Source organism: Anopheles darlingi, chromosome 2 (genome assembly GCF_943734745.1).
Source record: "Anopheles darlingi chromosome 2, idAnoDarlMG_H_01, whole genome shotgun sequence".
Classification (NCBI taxonomy): Eukaryota; Metazoa; Arthropoda; class Insecta; order Diptera; family Culicidae; genus Anopheles; species Anopheles darlingi.
The window spans coordinates 17524592-17542091 of NC_064874.1; the positions used below are offsets into that span (position 1 = coordinate 17524592).

The 17500-nt window shown below is 47.3% G+C and overlaps 5 protein-coding genes across 9 annotated transcripts in view; 3 read left to right on the plus strand and 2 right to left on the minus strand.

Moving 5' to 3' along the window:
• LOC125948170 (b(0,+)-type amino acid transporter 1) overlaps positions 1-606 on the plus strand; it is a 22116-nt gene extending 21510 nt beyond the window's left edge. For all 4 annotated transcript variants that reach the window (XM_049673985.1, XM_049673982.1, XM_049673984.1 and 1 more), the window contains one exon: positions 1-606. This exon is cut by the window's left edge and continues 1482 nt beyond it. The gene's annotated coding sequence lies outside the window, so the exon portion shown is untranslated.
• A 185-nt stretch (positions 607-791) lies between these two features.
• Positions 792-9450, minus strand: LOC125948147 (dual specificity mitogen-activated protein kinase kinase hemipterous-like). 2 transcript variants are annotated; one of them, XM_049673934.1, is made up of 9 exons: positions 8635-9450; positions 8315-8547; positions 7834-8241; positions 7302-7753; positions 5051-5946; positions 4329-4979; positions 3232-3622; positions 3052-3138; positions 792-2963 (listed from the first exon to the last, which is right to left on the minus strand). In XM_049673934.1, exons 1-9 carry the CDS (start codon positions 8789-8791, stop codon positions 2819-2821), a joined length of 3420 nt encoding a protein of 1139 aa, XP_049529891.1. In that variant the 5' UTR covers positions 8792-9450; the 3' UTR covers positions 792-2818. The 2 variants fall into 2 exon arrangements, with proteins under 2 accessions (XP_049529891.1, XP_049529890.1); XM_049673933.1 differs by having other exon boundaries at positions 3232-3643.
• Positions 9451-9606: 156 nt separating this feature from the next.
• On the plus strand, positions 9607-10563 carry LOC125948209 (uncharacterized). The gene is made up of 2 exons (XM_049674045.1): positions 9607-9707; positions 9775-10563. Exon 2 carries the CDS (start codon positions 9859-9861, stop codon positions 10450-10452), a length of 594 nt encoding a protein of 197 aa, XP_049530002.1. The 5' UTR covers positions 9607-9707; positions 9775-9858; the 3' UTR covers positions 10453-10563.
• A 187-nt stretch (positions 10564-10750) lies between these two features.
• LOC125948156 (SCY1-like protein 2) lies at positions 10751-13922 on the plus strand. The gene is made up of 6 exons (XM_049673945.1): positions 10751-11043; positions 11127-11732; positions 11800-12008; positions 12085-12757; positions 12839-13250; positions 13326-13922. Exons 1-6 carry the CDS (start codon positions 10917-10919, stop codon positions 13732-13734), a joined length of 2436 nt encoding a protein of 811 aa, XP_049529902.1. The 5' UTR covers positions 10751-10916; the 3' UTR covers positions 13735-13922.
• Positions 13923-13948: 26 nt separating this feature from the next.
• Positions 13949-16248, minus strand: LOC125948199 (protein phosphatase PTC7 homolog). The gene is made up of 5 exons (XM_049674034.1): positions 15837-16248; positions 15533-15712; positions 14980-15293; positions 14376-14514; positions 13949-14300 (listed from the first exon to the last, which is right to left on the minus strand). The coding sequence occupies exons 1-5, from the start codon at positions 16054-16056 to the stop codon at positions 14251-14253; spliced, it is 903 nt and encodes a 300-aa protein (XP_049529991.1). The 5' UTR covers positions 16057-16248; the 3' UTR covers positions 13949-14250.
• Positions 16249-17500: the final 1252 nt, after the last annotated feature.

Consider the following 17500-nt stretch of genomic DNA (forward strand, 5'->3'; position numbering starts at 1 on the left):
GCAATATAACTACGATAATCGGTCGCTACTGATTTGATAATTGATACTAAGTTTAGTTGGAGGGGTTTGCGTTTTTAGATATTTTTCTTTGCCAATGAATCATTGCTGCTTCCATGTCCGAGGATGTCATTTTGTTCATTGAAAGAGAGACATCGAGAGAAGAAGAGACAGTGGCACACAGTTACCGAATGCGTGACTCAAAATGAATTCGAAAGCAACAAAACACACCAATTCTTAAGCAAATCTCATTCGCGGTAGAGTAATATCCGGAAAGAGACTTCCAACCCCAGGCTAGGCTGGATTTGATGAACATATTTAATACGACTAATGTGCGCAATGCGGACAGCAAATGATCACCACCAATATACCGGAAAAGCTACCAAACCAAAGGAAAGAAACCCGTTACAAAAAAAAACAATCAGGCGACCGATCAAACGAGAAGCAGAAGCAATGGATGTGTAGGCCAGCGAATGGAGCGAGAAGCCGAGGAGCAATTGAAGAGACCGGCGGACAGCCGTTTGTAAGAGAGTGTATGATGTTTATTTGTTTATTGATTTTTGCAAATTTATTGAATAAAGAGACGTTATTTATATATGATGCAAAGTAGAGCTATTGTATCCTTTGCCTTGCACACTGACTATCTATTGTTCCAGATGGTATTATGGTTGACCCGAATTTGATGTTCGGGAAAATTTAAATGGCTTTCAAATATCGTTGTGGACAATTTCTTTCCCTTTGTTTATGTAGAAGATAAAATAAACACAAAAAAGAACAAGCACGCCATTCATTCGACGACACACTTATCGCATCGTTTATTTCTTACTTTCTCGTCATTTTACAATTGGTTTTGCGATTTTTCGATCATATTTCGTGTTGCGGGGAGAGTGGCTTTGGTTGGATCTGTGCACATCACTTCTCCGTCCACCCGTTCTTACGTTTCTTTTTCGTAATTTGCTTTTCCTTTTCCATAAATTAATCATCAATTAATTCCAATGTCTATTCCACCGTTTGTATCATTTGTCATAGAATCATTTGTCAGGATTTCCTTTCTGTTTTGCGTTTTTATAAGGTTCGTTTTTGTTTTCAATATGTTAATATAATATAATAGTATATATAATATAATAGAATAATAATAATAATAAATGACTATTTTTTCGTGGTTCACCCATTCCCACATTTTCGTTTTCGTTACAACTCACACATGCACACACACCATTGCACTTAAGCATGCCCTCGGGGCTGCGACATTGCTATTTAGTTTGGGCAGCTACCACAAAAAAGAAATGGGCTCCGCTGGACTCATTCGGTAGCCGGTAGCATTGGTTCTGCAGTTGCTTGCTGAGCACTAAACGAAGGCATTCCAGCAAGCCATAGTCAGCGAGCGACCACCAATGATCGTGTGGGAGGCCATGTGTGTGAAGTTTGTCGTCGTTCTCCGTCGTCATCATCGTCTTTGTCAAATGTTCCAGCGTTATAATAACGGGGCAACCATGCTTAATTTGTCTTTTTAGAACATAAACGGCTCCCTCCAAAAGGTATCAGTCATCTCACCATGACGACAGGTCGGCTAATGGGATGATCGGTCTGACAAAAGGGGCAAAAGGAGCATTGCTAGCAATGCTCACTTTGCCCAGGCAACCGAAAGCACAAATCACGTACTGAGTTAAAGCGAAATCATCACAAACGAGGCCACAGAGAGCCCTTCAGGAAAGCAGGTCACAAATTGGAGACCGTGTAGAGCAAAATCAATGAAAAAAACGAAAGAAAAAAAATAAGGAAAAACGCTCATGAAAGCTCAATGGGTAACAGCACACACATAGCAGCAGCAGCAGTTCGATTATGCAATCAACGATCGACACAGTTTACGAGTTGTTTTTGATTTTGAGGTATTTTCACTTTCTGCACACACACCCCTACAAAGACGGGCCAACCAAAAACTGAGCAAAGCTACATCGACCGCAATATCTTCGCCTTAACGAGCGAACGAAGATGTTGGCCGACTTGTCTACCTATCTAGCTAACTGGGGCCTACTACCACCGCCAACTACGATCACAATGTATGGTTATATGGTGTTCCAGACACGAGCAACGCGCGAGCAGCTCGGGGAAAAGTACAAAAAAGGGAAAGCTAAAGAGGGGAGGGAGAGCTTAGGTTCGTTTTGTTATCTTTTTGTGTTTTTCATTTGCTCGTCCTACCCATTCTCCTACCCTACAAACCTGCAGTACAGTATTGCGTCCTATTGCTGGTTTCCTTAACCTGCCAATCGTATCCCGTCTCTTTTGCCTCGCAGCGTTGCCCTTTATAGGGTGTATCTGGTCGTTTCATTTCGATTCGATTCGATTTTAAGAGTTCGTTTTGTTTTTTAGTTCCGTAGTTTCGAGTGCATCTGTATCTTGTTGGCTATTGTGCACCATTTCTCCCTTCCACAATTGCCATCGCTTCTCAATAACTTTCCCTAGCTTTTGAAGAATATATGATTGCATTAACATTGACCTTTCGTTCCTGGGGCAACAATTACAGTTCCGCTGGCCCTGGACGACAGGTTGATTTGAAGCAGAGAGAGAAAGAGAGAGAAATCGTGAATGTTGAAAAGAGAGAATACAGGACAACAGCGGAAGCAGCGTATAGGATCAACAACTACTGTAACAGGAAGCAGCCGCATCATCACCGCTAGCCACGGCTAATGCCACTAGTAGGCCAAGCAGAACGCCACACCACTTTTTACACGACAAACCACAGCGCGCGCACGTGGCTATTCGTCCATTAATCGGCCAGGAAGCTGTACATGGATCACATGACCAATATCTGCAGTCCCACTCATTGGTCTATCGTGGTACGGTAGGGTCGCCGGTGCGGTTCCGGAGTGTAGTTGATGCGCGTTCGCAAATGCTGCGGTGAGCCTGGCACACTTTCCGATCCCCTTCTAGGCGGTAGTGGCGGGGAGGGAGACGTTGAGGTGAACCTAAAACCGAATACCAATCACACAGATGTAGGGTTAGGATCGTTAGGAAGACCGGTGTGCGAATCTAGCTGCGATTGGGACTGCTTACGGTCTACGATTCAGCAACGGTGAGCCCGTGTGACCAAGCTGTTCGAGCTTACGTTGAAGCAGCAGTGGCGACTGACCTCGATTGAACCTGCGCATCAAGAGAGGAAAAGTTTGCCGCATTATATTGATTTTGCCGGATCCAGGTGTGATCGTTTGAAAGCATACGCTTTGTTTACGTTACCTTGGCGGTGGATCGGGACTACGATGACGCCGATCGGCGGCACTGGCCGCTGCACCGCTGAGCACATGGTGGTGAGCTAACGATGAATGAGCAGCTGGCCCGATCGCCGTGGGAATCGCAGATGGAGGCTGTACCGTGTAACTGCCAGCGAACGGACCGACTGTTCCATACGCTGTTCCGCCTCCTCCTCCCATTGTTCCAGCGGTAGGAGGAAGAACAGAGGCAGGCGCATCGAACGCGGGCTGCGGGTACGCTGAAAGCTGTGACTGGTAGTGATGTTTTTCCTTAAACATCCGCTTATCACTGGCCGCTGAGCCACCCCCACCGGCAGCCCCTACACTGTTGCTAAGGTTCAGCTTGACGAACGAATGAAAGTGCCGCTTCGCTCGATCTGCAAAGGAATTAAACCAGCCTGGATGTGGTTGTGGACGATAGAATTGAAAAATGCGCCGGCCCCCGTGCCGGGAAACAAAAACAACGGCAGCGATGTGCAAAGGGTGGTGTGTATGAGTGTGTATGAGTTTGATATTCATAGATGATGAGCATATCCAATCCCGACACGTAATTGAAACAGGTGCAAGTATGAAGAGCCAAGTCAAGCCGGACGCATGTAAGTATCGATTTTGCAACGTGAAGCAGATCGCAGGTACAGATGCACAAGCGCAGCGCAGTGAAACATGTTGCGAGATGTTCGCACAAAGTAGGCGGCAAACGCAAAATGGCAGAAACAATGGAAAATATTACCAACAACGGTTGCAAGAGAACGAGATAAAGAGAGAAAGAGAGAAAGAGAGAAGAGAAAAAGAAATACTAAATGAATGCGCATTCGCAGCAAAACAGAAAAAAGACAAATACTAAGCCGTGTAGTGCAAACGATATTCTTGAATTGAATATATGAATATTCTTGAAATCGAAGGCTAGTCATAGACGTGGTATGCTAAAGTAACGCAGGGTGCTAATGAGTGGTATGAAATAAATGGCAACATAAAACAGGCCAAAAAGCGATGACGAAATTGTACTTGCACACAAAACAAAGCCCGACGCTATTAGCGCTAGTGAGGGCGATGGAACAGTGGGCGCACTGCAATCGAAGTTACCTGTTTCATCTTTCAGACCTTCGGTGAGCGTGCTGGGGTTGCCATGGTGACCGGCGTAGATCGGTTGATTGGTTGTACCGTAGAGCGTTCGCTCTGTGGCTGGTGACACACCAGCCATCGCGTTGCTACCCGCCGACGCTCCTACTCCCCCGTTTCCGCCAGTGCCACTGCGATCGATCACCTTGTCACTGCGACCTGCACTCTTCATACCACGGCTAATGGTGCTGAAGAAGGAGCCCCCGGTAGAGGACAACCCGCCCGCGGATGCCCGTTGCTTTGCCGGACTTTGCTCCGTACCGGAAGGATGGTGTTGCCCTTGCTGTTGCTGGTAGATCGGTATGCCCGAGTGTAATGGTGGAGATGTAGCGATCGCGTCCCGATAGAGAGCGGAATTCGGGATCGTGGCTGATGGTACGATCGGGTGTACACCGTGGTGAACCGTGCGATGGGCAGGTAATGGACTAAAGCGTATCATGTGCGGCGAAGAGCCTTCCACCGTCGCAGTGACTCCTCCTCCGGCAATGTTCACGATTGAGTTGTTGCCGTGCGAAATATAGATTGCCGTTTGCGGTGCGTGCGGATGCTGCTTCTGCTGTGCTTCGCGCTGCTGTTCATACAGTTGATTCTGTTGGTGGTAGAATCGCTGAAGAACTGAAATTTGAACCATAAAACAGCTCATTAATATGAATTCTTCTTGGGACAGGGAGGGTAGATGCTTGTACCAATTGGACTAGTGTTTCCATGCAGATGTTTGTACTGAGTATCATCTTGTGTCGTGGTGCCGGTATCGTGCTGAGTCTTCCGAAGCATGGGCAACGGGGAGGAAGGATTAGAACCATTGGTCTGCATGTACGTTTCCATCGGCGATCCCGTAGCCTCGGTGTACGGTGGAGATGTAATGGTGCCGAGCTTCGATTCACCGCTGCTAGCATTTGCCAATGACTTTCGCTGCGAGAACGGGGATGTGGTGAGGTTCTTGAAGATGCTCTGCCCAAGGCTGCTCAATGTTGACTCTTTCTTAGGGCTTCCGCTACCGTACTCGCTGCTGCCGTTGTTACTCGAAGCTGCTCCGGTTCGGCGTCCCAGAAATGGGGAGTGTTTGTACTTCCTGGCCAGCTGATGATGGTGCTGTTGCTCGGCACCGAGAGCACCATTTCGCTCGGACGCGATCGGAACGCCGGTGCTAGAGATGGCACTTTTTGGTTGCAATTTGGACAGGTAGGGTGTTTGTGGAGACGGTGATCGCCGCGGATCGAACACCGGGGAGGAAGACGAGGTAGTTGTGTGGGCCGAACCCGTTGCTAGGCTGATGTTGCTAAGCTTGCTTTGAAGTAGTTGCTGCTGGTGCTGCTGCTGTTGCTGTTGCTGATGGTGCTGATGAATTTGTTGTTGTAACTGTTGTTCCGCAGTGGCTACTGCTCGTTGGCTAAGGATGAGGTGATTCGGTTCGTTGCTACTGTTGTTGGCAATGTGTGGTGATGAGGTCGCGGTGTAGAGAGTGTTGCTAGTGCTACCCGATTTGATCGGAATCGAGGAGGCAGCGATGGCTATGGTTTGCTTTTGCTGATTCGATTGCGCCTGGACCGCTTCCGTCAAACTTCCAAGTGGTGTCGGTATTCTGTACTCAGCCATTCAGCACGGGATAACGGGTTGCACATGAAAGCCACAGTTACAGCAGTAGAAGGCAAGAGAGCGTGGAGGAAGTAGTAACATTTCAGAGATGGCAGAGAAAAAAGAAAAAAGAAAAGACCATAAGTCAACCACTAGCACAACTAGGGCACATAGCAGGCGAGGAATACACTAACAATGATCACATTTGAAATATTTCCCAATGGAAGAGGAGATGGGGTAGGTTTGATGTATATTTATATACAATTCCTGCTCATTTGTAGAGGAGTTCGATCGAACTAACATGAGTTTGTAGTCTTAATAATCAAAATAAATTAACTCTACCACGAACAATAGCTCGCCGGTTGGGAGGGATGTTTTGAACCAAGGCTTGTTCGATATACTGGAAGGGTTAGAACAATAGCTTTATCTTTGTGAAGATTGTACGTCAAAATTACCAAATATTGGAAGGAAGGGAAGAAAGTAACAGATAATTCAATAAACAGATTAATTAGAACAACATGCAAACCATGCAAACAAATGAGCTGAACTACGGAAATAAATTACTTTAAAGAAAGGAAGTTAAGCAAGCAACATATCGAAAGCACACGGAAACATAGTATGCTGGGAAAGAGAAGAGCAGTGTGAGCAGTCGATAGGGCGGCTTAGATGGCGGTGCGAATAGTAGAATGAAGAAGAAGCAAGCAAGCAAAGTGGTTGGTGAAGAGGAGTGAAAGACGACAGGTGACATGTGAAATGTGTGAAACAAGAATTTGAGTGCGTGTTGTTTTGCTTGTTGCGGAATTGGTGTGTAATACTTACTCATAGAATAACTTAAAAATTACTAAAAGAAATCATTACCTACGAACGAGAAAAATTAATTGGTGAAACAAAACGAAACGAAACGGTATGGTAAGCGGAGCAACGTATGAGTAGGAACGCTGGAACGACCTTTTTACGGTTTGATCGAATTGGGTTTGTGTTACCAACGATCCCTACTCACACGATCATAGAAGGGAACGAGAGGTTGAATTTTTTTTTAATGTGTTCACCGTTTAACAGAAATCGCTTGTACGGTTAGAGAGAGAGGCGGGTTAGAGAAGAAGTACGAGACGAGCTTTTGGGGTTTTCTTTTAAACAAACTCGAATATTACGGTGCGAATGACCGCGGATGATGCCGCCAAATATCAAAAGAAAATTAGAAAGGCACACGCACTAGAGCCATGCATCAGCCAAGTCAAAACCGTCCAGCAAAATAAGGAGAAAACTCTTAACGAAGGCGATGCATTGGGGCGCGCGAATGCATCAGAGATGGAGAGGAAAGATGTAGCGTGGTGTAACGCTGTCTGGCCGACTGGATCTTACCTGGTTTGTTCCGAAGACGAAGCACGCGAAGCCGTGGGAGCGGAACTGACGGAAGTGGTACCGGTACCGGTGGCAGGCGTTCGGTGCGCCAAGCTCGTTAACTGAATGCCGCAGTTTACGGCAACGTTGCGGAACCATTCGCCAACGTTGATGCTGGTATCCTGTTCTGCGCGCTGCAGAAAAGCGTGCCGCAACAGATCCGGATACTTAGGTCGCGCCTGGTAGTCCTTTTGCAGGCAGCGCTGTACGAAATCGCGAAACTCCGGGCTGAAAGGCTGATCCTCTGGAAGGCGCGGTGGGTTCGAGGTGAGCACTTGCGTCAGCACTTCGAAATCGGTCACACATCCCCGATAGGGAAACACACCGGTGGCCAGTTCGACCAGCGTAATGCCCAGCGACCAAACATCGGCCCGAATGTCGTAGACCGTTTTGGCCGGATCGATTCGTTCCGGCTGAAATGGAACGCGAAGGTAGAATGTTTGAGGGTGCGGTTATTCGACCGGAAGACCTCAGGGCTTCTGCGTGCACTTACGGCCATATATGCGGCACATCCGGCCGAACGAGTGCGGGCATTGGAATCAACCAACCGGCCGCTGATGCCAAAGTCGCATAGCTTGATGTTGCCGTGATCGTCGATCAAGATGTTAGATGGTTTCACATCCCGGTGTATAACGCGATGATTGTCCTTGAGGTAAGCGAGTGCCCGAACGGTTGAGACCGTCACCTTTCCCAGAATCTCCTCTGGTACCGGTTTCTTCGATTTCTTCTGCAGCTTGTCGAAACAAGTGGTCATCAGCTCCATGCAAATCCAGACGTCCGCATCGGTTATGAAGCACCCCAAACACTTGACGATGTGTTTGCAGTTCTCCGACTTTAGCACCACATCCAGATCCATAATGATTCGCTTGTTCTCCTCGTCGTTGCCGGTTCGACGCATTTGCTGTACCGCAGCAGAAGCAAACGATAAACGTTAGATACACATTCTGGGAAGTAACTTGGCCGTATACGATTACCTTCACCGCTATGATGGTACCACTGGGATTGTGTCGCATTTTCACTACATGCCCACTTGTGCCGCTCCCCAGTTCACCCAGATCATCCAGATCGCTTAGCTGCGTTCGATAGGTCTGGTTGTTTATCGTCAGCAGACCGTTCTTTTCGATAATTTTCAAAAACTTTTGCTCGGATTCGCTGCGATTCGGACGTGGGTCAGGAATAGGCAGCGGAAGTCCTACGGGGCGTCTCGCTAAAACGAAAGAAACATTGCGTTACAATAACGCTAATCGGAGTGACATCGGTGCCTAGCTATTGGTCGCGAGCCGTGCGTACTTACCACCGAAGTTCATTGGCGCCAGCATCGCGCGTGGCGTCGCGATGGATCTTTCAATCTCGGTGATCCTTGTTCCGATAGAACTGCCGGCGGACATGGTGGTGCCGTTGGTGGTGCTTGTATCGGATGGTCCACCCGGTTGCGTTCCCGTTGGCTGCATTTGCTACAGCAAGCAAACCGAGCGGGATCACTCCGTGAACGATGGTGTGGCGGCCAACAACGGTTGCGCGGTTCCGCAATAGGCGAAGGAGGCGGGGGCTCGCTACGGCGCTCTCGAACACTTTGCCGTCACTCGTCTTCTCATGGATGCGGGACTTTCCACCAAAGAGACGCACCCAAACACACCAGCACCCAGCAAGAGCACTACTAGTTGGTTTGCTAGTCGAGCGCGCCGATCGTTTAGCAGGTTGCCATCCGTAAGCGTAACGCGACCTCTTAATCGCAGGTTAATGTGTGTCACTCGCGGCGCACCAACAACGCTGCGAGAACGGGCTAGTGGACGAGCGTTCAACCGAGGCGGCCACAGCTGAAGGGGTGCATCTGCCTCTGGGGTGTACTACTACGGCGTTTACTACAAGCGCTACGAGCGTGTTGGTTCGCGCGGTGGTGCTGCTGCTGGGGGGATCCTTGGAAAACCGGCGGAAATCCTGTGTACGGCGGGAGCTGGCCACCTTCTCGGATTGCGGGGGTGGCGATGGTGGTAGAGTGGCCACCATCGGCAGCGAACGGCGTTTCTGGGGAACTTTCGGCGATATTCACGGACACTTTTCCCAACCCTCGGCTCTTTCTCTTTTTTCTCTTTTATTTGTGGATTTTTTTACTGTGAAATCGATGACAACCTTGTCGCGAGGCACAAAATATCCCTGCATGCACCTTGGTTGGTGTGTTTCTGCATGCACCTTGGTAAGGCCTTGCTCTTTTCGCAAGACTAAAAACACGCCGAAAGTATGTCGAAACGATCGCCGTCGGCAATATGAAAACCGACCCGATTGTGACCATCGAATCGAACAACGGCGATAAAAACAAATTCAAGACTCTGGTAATTCCTGCGTTTTCTCTTTGGAAAACTCGGGCGGGTAAGTGGAAAATCGTAGGAAATGTTTCCGCCAATATGTTGTACGAACGATCGAATTTTCCTCCCAGGTATTATCACGGCAAAGTCTCCGGCGTGGTCCGGCACCGACCAATTCACTTTCCGAGTTGCTTCCAAAACCCAGAAACCCAAAAATGAATCCAAGCGTCGCTGTGAAGGAAGAACAAGTGATAAAATCCGAGTTGGAAACAGAAACGGATGTGGATGAAGGCGATTATGATGAGGAAGAGATGCTCGTCTTTGTGGACTTCGAGCCGTATCTATCACTGAACAACACGCGGAACCCCAACGTTCAGCTGATTGGGCTGGAGGAAAATCCCATAATACAGATCGATGGCGAAACCTACCGAGGCACCTACGATTACGCTTTCGGTACGTACGTGTTCTTCGAGAAAGACCCCGAGTGGAACCCGTCCTCCGATTCGCTCTTCGATACACCGGTTAAGCAGATGTACCGGTACGTGGACAAGTCCAACAAGGTGCTACGGATGAAACGGATCTTTCTTACGGAAAAAGAACCGCTGGACGAGGAAAAGCAGGCCAAGGATGAGGTCAGCTCGGAGGCGGAATGTTCTAGCGAGCCGGAGGAGGACCAAAGGGAAAAGTTCAATGTTGCGATGAGCTACGAGGCGGCCCTGAACCAGCACCTGTCCGAAGGAAGCACCCCACCGCGACACATTCCAGAGCAACAGAACGGTGCCGACATTATCAATAGGATCATACAATAAGGCGTTGGAGGAGCTTTAATTTTAATGCTATAAGATAAAAGCATATTGTACAATATGGCCTTGTTGTAAATACACTTTCTTGTAACAATTTCAATTGTTATTTCCTGCCGTTATGGCACCCCATGCGCACAAATGAAAGTCGATAAATGAAATGAGGATATGCATGCAAAAATATGTTAAAAATCCTTTTTTGAACGTCCGCTTTTCGTGCGTTGTCCTGTCTGACGTCACACGTCACACAGCGCCGTCGATTGTTTACACCTGGTGGGTGGCTCTTGGAGATCCCTCCCGCGAGTTCAGAGGTCAACAGCAGGTTTACGACAAAGCAGCGAAAAGTTATCTGTGGAAAAGTGTGTTCTCTCGATAGCGTCCTCATCCTTTTCGTACTACAAACGGAAATTTGATCTGTCGCGGTTCGGTCTTTCACCAAGCACTGACCATCGCTGGCCGCGAACCTTCTGTTCATGGATGCAATCAATAAGTTTTACACGTCCGTGTCACAAACGGTGTCAACCTTATCATCCGTGTTCCTGGGCAATCCGCTGACGAAGGAGTATGATATCGCGGAGCATATTGGTTCGGCTGGAACAGGTATGAGAGCACGAAAGAGGATTGCGGAGGCGACATGAGTCACCGTTAAAGTAACATTTTCCGTTCCATTTCTTTACCACCAGAATTCATATGGAAGATCTACACAGGGTGCAAACGATCGACGAAGGAACCGGCGGCGATCTTTGTGTTCGACAAGAAGCAGCTAGAACTGTTTACCAAAGATGAGCGGGAAGAGATCTGCGAAAATGTGCGCCGCGGGGTGGTGCAGCTAACGAAGATCCGCCATCCGCAGGTGCTAACCGTACAGCACGCGATGGAAGAGAGTCGCGATACGATCGCGTTTGCCACCGAACCCGTCGTCGCCAGTTTGGCGAACCTGCTCGGCAGCACAACGAACGTGGCCAATACAGGCTTACTGGCAGAGTACAAGCTGTCTGAGTTCGAGACTCGCTTTGGGGTGTTTGAGCTGCTCAAAGGCGTACGGTTTTTGCACGATGAGGCACAGCTCATTCACCGAAACATCTGCACGGAAAACATCATCGTCAATCGGCAGGGAGTGTGGAAGTTGTTTGGTTTCGGTTACTGCTGGAGCAAAAGGCCACCAGCGGTTCCAGTGACGAATCATCACTTCAAACAACGACTGTTGGGCAATCCGGCATCGCGCTGGACGGCTCCGGAGCTGGTTCTAGAAAACAGTTGCAACGAAGCGACGGATATTTATTCTTTAGGTAAGTGCAAACGATTCACCGATAGTACGCTACGGGACAATGCAGATTGATTCAATCGTTGTTTTAGGCATCCTGATATATACGATACACAGCCGAGAGAACATTCCAACGCAAGACGCTTCCTCGGATCTGTATGGATATAAGCAGTCGGTAACTAAGTTAAGCAATCAGGGTCCGGCCAGAATCACGGCAGTGCCAGAGACACTACGGGGGGAGGTCAAAAAGATGCTTAACGTTAACCCACAAACACGCCCGACTATCCAATCACTACTTCAGGCACGTTATCCGTATCAATTCGGTGTGTAAACGGTCCCATAATTAACTAATCGTTGCGTTGGTATTTTACATACAGATTTCATATTTCTGTGACACGTACGTACAATGTCTCGATAGCCTGGAAACATTGTTCCCGAAGGATAATCTGGAAAAGTCGGAGTTCTACAAGCGGCTCGCTCAAATCATCGGGGACTTTCCACACCGAGTGCGCTTATATCGCATTCTTCCCTCACTGGTGAAGGAATTTGTCAACTGCTCGATGATACCGTTCGTCCTAACAAACATTCTTACCATCACCGGTAGCTGTACTCGCGCGGAGTATATGCAAAACATCAGTACACATCTGCGACCCGTCATGCTTCTCGATGAGCCGGTTCAAATTATGCTGATTTTCTTCCAAAATTTGGACGTCCTGTTGAAAGTGTGTCCACCGGAGGAAATACGGGTCAGCATACTGCCGCTCGTGTACAAGGCGCTTGAATCGAAGGCACAACAAATTCAGGAGCTGTGCCTTTCCATCATTCCATCAATCATAGTTCATCTGGACAAGACAACGATCAAAGGAGGGCTAGTGCCTCGCATTAAAACGCTCTGCTCCAGTACCAACCTGGTGTCCGTGCGCGTGAAATGTCTTCTTTGTCTTGGGCAGCTTGCACCGAAGATCGAGAAATGGGTCATGATCGATGATATCGTTTCATATCTTCCGTCCGTCAACTGCCGTGAACCGGCCGTTATTATGGCAATCGTAGGTAGGTATACCGCATCTGCGATGATTCACCATTAAGTAGTTTCTGTTACGATTTCATTCTCCATTCCATAACATAACACAGGTGTGTATAAGGTAGCGTTTACAACGGAAGGTATTGGTATTCCGAAGGATGTGCTTGCCTGCAAGGTTTTGCCACATCTATTCCCAATGACGATTGTGAATGGGCTGACGGTGCAACAGTTTCAGGCCATAATTTCGCTGATCAAGGAGTTTACGCGAAAAATTGAAGATGAACAGGGAGAAAAGCTGGGTGGAAAGTTGCCTACCTCCGCCAGTGGTAGTAGTTTAGGGGAAAAACAAAACAATGGCTCCGATTTACAACACTCCTTTGGACGATTGGATCTTAGTACAACGGCTTCTGATCCTTACGGTGATTTCATGCAATCCTCGTCGACTTCTAAACCCCCCATCCTATCCCCTACGCAGCAACGTCCCATCAATTCTGCGCTGCAACCGACTATGCAATCCTCCGGGTAAGTCAAAGATATGTGTGTGCAATTCACTTAAAATATAATGCATTCTGTGTTTTTGTTGCCTTTTGCCTAAAGTACTCTCAATTGGAATGTTCCTTCGGTAACAACGACGGCCAAAGAAAATAGCAACAGGTACAACAACATGCTCACGCAACAACAATCCGCACTTTCGATGCCAAGTTCTGGAAAAGTGGATCGACCAACGGCATTCAGTGCGCAAGCGAATACGGCGACGTTTCCAATGGCTGGTACTGGAATGGGCTCAGCGATGGTTCCCCACAATTGGATGGCGGGGAACGGACCAACGCTCATGTCTTCGGGGGTAACCTCACCAGTATTGAAGGCTCCAGATGCATCCTCACAGTACGGCCAACTGCAACCGCTCATTCCACTTCCAACTAAAACTAACCAGAACTCGGGCAAATCCAGTGTCACGAGTCCTATGCTTTCAAAGGAGGATATAATGGAGTTTCTCCAGAAATAAGATAATAGAAAGGAGGGGATGGCCATGCTTATTCATGTTATTGTGTTATTTGGTTTGTCGGCAATTCAGCTTAATCTTCATCTGCACAGCACTTCCAACCGATTTGTTCGTTATTCCGATGAAAAATAGTCAATAAATTAAAACAAACGAACAATTCAACACTTGACATGCATTGAGATGGAATTATGTTTTGCAAGAAAAAGATGCACATGAACTATCGTTTAATTTGTAGAATGGTTCGTTATCAAATGTATTTTGATCATTTAGGAATCTCAGTCTATTTGAGATGAAAGGGGGATGATTAAACTAAAATCTAAAACCTAAAACATTTTTTTTCCTCTTTTCACAACAGCCTTCATTCCGTGTTGCAGAGCTGCGCCTCATCTGGTGTGCTTTACCGACTGCAACTTGCAGTCTGTCGTTCGGATCCCTGATACGCTACTTAAAGTTGTTACATTCCCTACCCCGCTAGCACATTTTTTCCACCCGAGGCATGCATCTGCCCAGAGCCGCAGGTTACAGGGCTACCGTAGCTAAAACTACAGTTATATCGTCTGGTTTTCCACCTGCAAACAGTACGAGAGAAGACGATAAAGTTACGACCTTCGGTTGAGCAGTCATAATGGGCGATATAAACGTACCCATTGCATTTATGTTATTTCGTCTAGCGTTTATAGAAAATGGTGAAAGAAATTTGCTATCGAAAGACAACGATCTCGCCATCAGTGCGATTGAGTTCGCGCACATCTGCAGTTTCACTTGGTCATGTTCGCCTTCCACCTGGAACGAGATACAAGTAGACATTCAAACATATTTCCCATTTTTCCCATAAATAATCGTAGTAACAGATGCACAGCTTTAGCTCAAGCAACCGCTCTAGCAACAGCAATTGTGATTGCATCGAGTACTCTTCGGAGAAACTAGTTCGTCAAATATACAGTTGCAAGTTAGAAATAGTGCAGTTAGTTTCAAAACGTGTGCACGTAAGGCATGGCCTAGATAAGTGGAAAGTAATATTCAAGTCAAAAGTGGTTGAAAAGTACAAAAAGGAATGGTGACTGATGGTAGTCCTCCTATTTAACTTGGATTGAGTGAATGTGGTATGTAGAAAGTATATCTATTCCTATATCGATGTCGTAGTACTGTGTGCCATGTATTCTGTAATAGTTACCACACACGAACAGGGTGTCTACTTGTTTGAAATGGCCTCGTAATTGCTAGTCTTTATCACGAACGGTCACTTACTCGATGGAGAGTGTCGACTAGCAGCTTGATCGGAACATTGTCAAACACACCGTCCGTCGCCACCAGAATGACATCTCCGTTACACACCGGGAAGGTGGTCGTGTTGGCCGACTCCGGCCTATCACACAGTACGTCGGTATGGCCGGTGGGGGGTAACGAGAGCTGAAACGGTGTGTTGAAGTAATGCTGCTGCTCTTCGCTGCGATGCACTATTTCCCCCTTTCGCACAATAATGAAGCCGCTGTCGCCAATGTTGGCCGTGTAAATGCTGCTATCCTCGCGATTAAAGACAACGATGCACGCCGTGCTGCTGCCTGTGAAAGCGATGGGAATCAGATAAGTTAACGGACAAACAGCATCTCGCAAACATTAAGGGCAAAGTTCAATCGGCCGCAAGATGCGTAATCACTTTGCCTCCGCTAGGTTCTTCGCAATTTGTCACGGTCACGCGGAGTTTCGTGTTGTTCGCGCGAGAAAGAGAGCGCAAGTCCGTGCGCGCGTGAGTGTGACCGGGGCAGGGCGAACGTTGCTGGCTATTTTGCGATGCGCTTACCCAATATGCTTTCTCGGTGAGCACGGAGCTCCTGGTAGCCGGAGGCGATGAGGTTCACCGGTTTGATCGGATCGAAGCGAGCAAACTTAACCAGCCGCTCGCAATTCTTCATCAGCACTTCGGCAAACTGGCCCGGATCAATTCCGTAACTGCGCCATCCACCGACCCCATCAGCGACACCTGTCAGAGAGGAGGTTATTGTGTCACGAGACACGAGATAATGGGGAAAAAAAGTTGAAGAAAAGGGTTGAATTGGCCACTCCTGGCCATTCCGCGCCAACAAGGGCGTAAGGATATACCGTACCTAGTACGTCGGCCGTTTTGGTGTTGGCGATAAACCACGCATCGTCACCCATTTTGCCCGGCTTGTACTTGGACTGGCCGAGGTTCTTCGGGAAGCCACTAACGACCGAGATGAAACGCGAGTAGGTGCGGGGTCCACTTTCAGCGCTGGCCGTGCCGCCCGTGCTTTGGATACTCTGGTGCAACGCCCGGGTAAGCCATCGACTCATCCAGGAACGCATTTTCGTTCGGTTCTGGTTTCTCTGAAGAATCAGGGAGGGTATCTAGCTGAAAATGCACGTTTCTGTCGCCCACCTATCAACAAATCACCCCCAACGATTCCCCCACGATTTAAAGGATCCAGTAGACTGGATGGGGATGCGTGGGTGCACCTTCCTATTTGTAAAGCACGAATTTTCACTAATTTTCAGTAATTTTCACTTGCGAGCACCTGATTATTGACACTTTGCATAATTGTTATTGGCTGCTCTTATGTTGCCGTAATATGGCCAAAATTTGGCTCGATAAAATTTCCTCTAAAGGCGCATGGCCACGGTAGCAACTTTCTGTTAAAAACTGTCAAAAAGAGGCTGAAATAAAGTTGGTAGCGTTGCCGAACAATGCTAAGATGAAAGAAACTTTCTAGTAAGAAACAAATATCAAATATCTTCGTCGGATCAGTGTTTTGCACACTATTTTGCAACGGATTGCATACTTACACATATTTATTAGGGGTTCTTTATGGTTTTTCGCTTCGCTTTAGGACTTCGCTAGCTCTTATCATACCTTTAACTAGTAAAGATTAATTTCCTAGCTATTTGGGAGTGTGACATGGTCCAGGGATGTTATAAGGAGGTACACCTATACCCCTTTTCCAGAATAGTTCTTGTTACGGTGATATTTATTATTATTTAAGAGATTAAACCGAATCTTTGGCAGATAGTCGAACTAGGACCCAAAACTCTACATCACAGTAGGTTGAAAGCAGGAGTAATCACCAGGTCCGCCAAAAAAGCTAGATAGTTATGATGACCATAAAAATGTTGCCCATTTCTTTCCTAAAACAAAACAACCGTAAGACGCACCTGTAGAGAATGTGTACATTTTCTTATTTGAGTTTATTATAGGTATCGTGAAAATGTATGAATATCAATACAGAAGCAAAGGACAACAAAAGATGTCTTTGACCCAAATTCATTTTCTTTTTATCTTTAACTGTCTTCCCAAACGGCGAATAGAAGTGATTGGCGTTGGCACAATAGAAGATGCCGTACAGCCGACTGCCTTCCTTTGCATTTGGCATGTTCTCCATCTTTGCCCACGACATCGCATACCTACATTGCACTCACTGAACAATTCGTTTAATATGTAACTGATCAATGTCAATTCTTACATCGCTTCATCTCTCTCGTTTTCGTTATTATTTTACACACATTTAGCCCATGCGTCTCGCGTTCGCCTTTAAGACCGTGCACCTGACCAATGGGGTGAACTTATATTAATTACATTTCCGGGAAGTACAAAGGGTTAGTACACAACAACAGAACGAAAATACCAATTTCAATCATGCATTCCGTGCCGTTCGTTTGTGCTGACGCGTCAACCAGCAGATCAACAGCGTGGATTAGCCCCTTATGCAAATGAGTCGGCTTCAATGTCTCCAATCTTCCTATTTGTCAGGCTAGC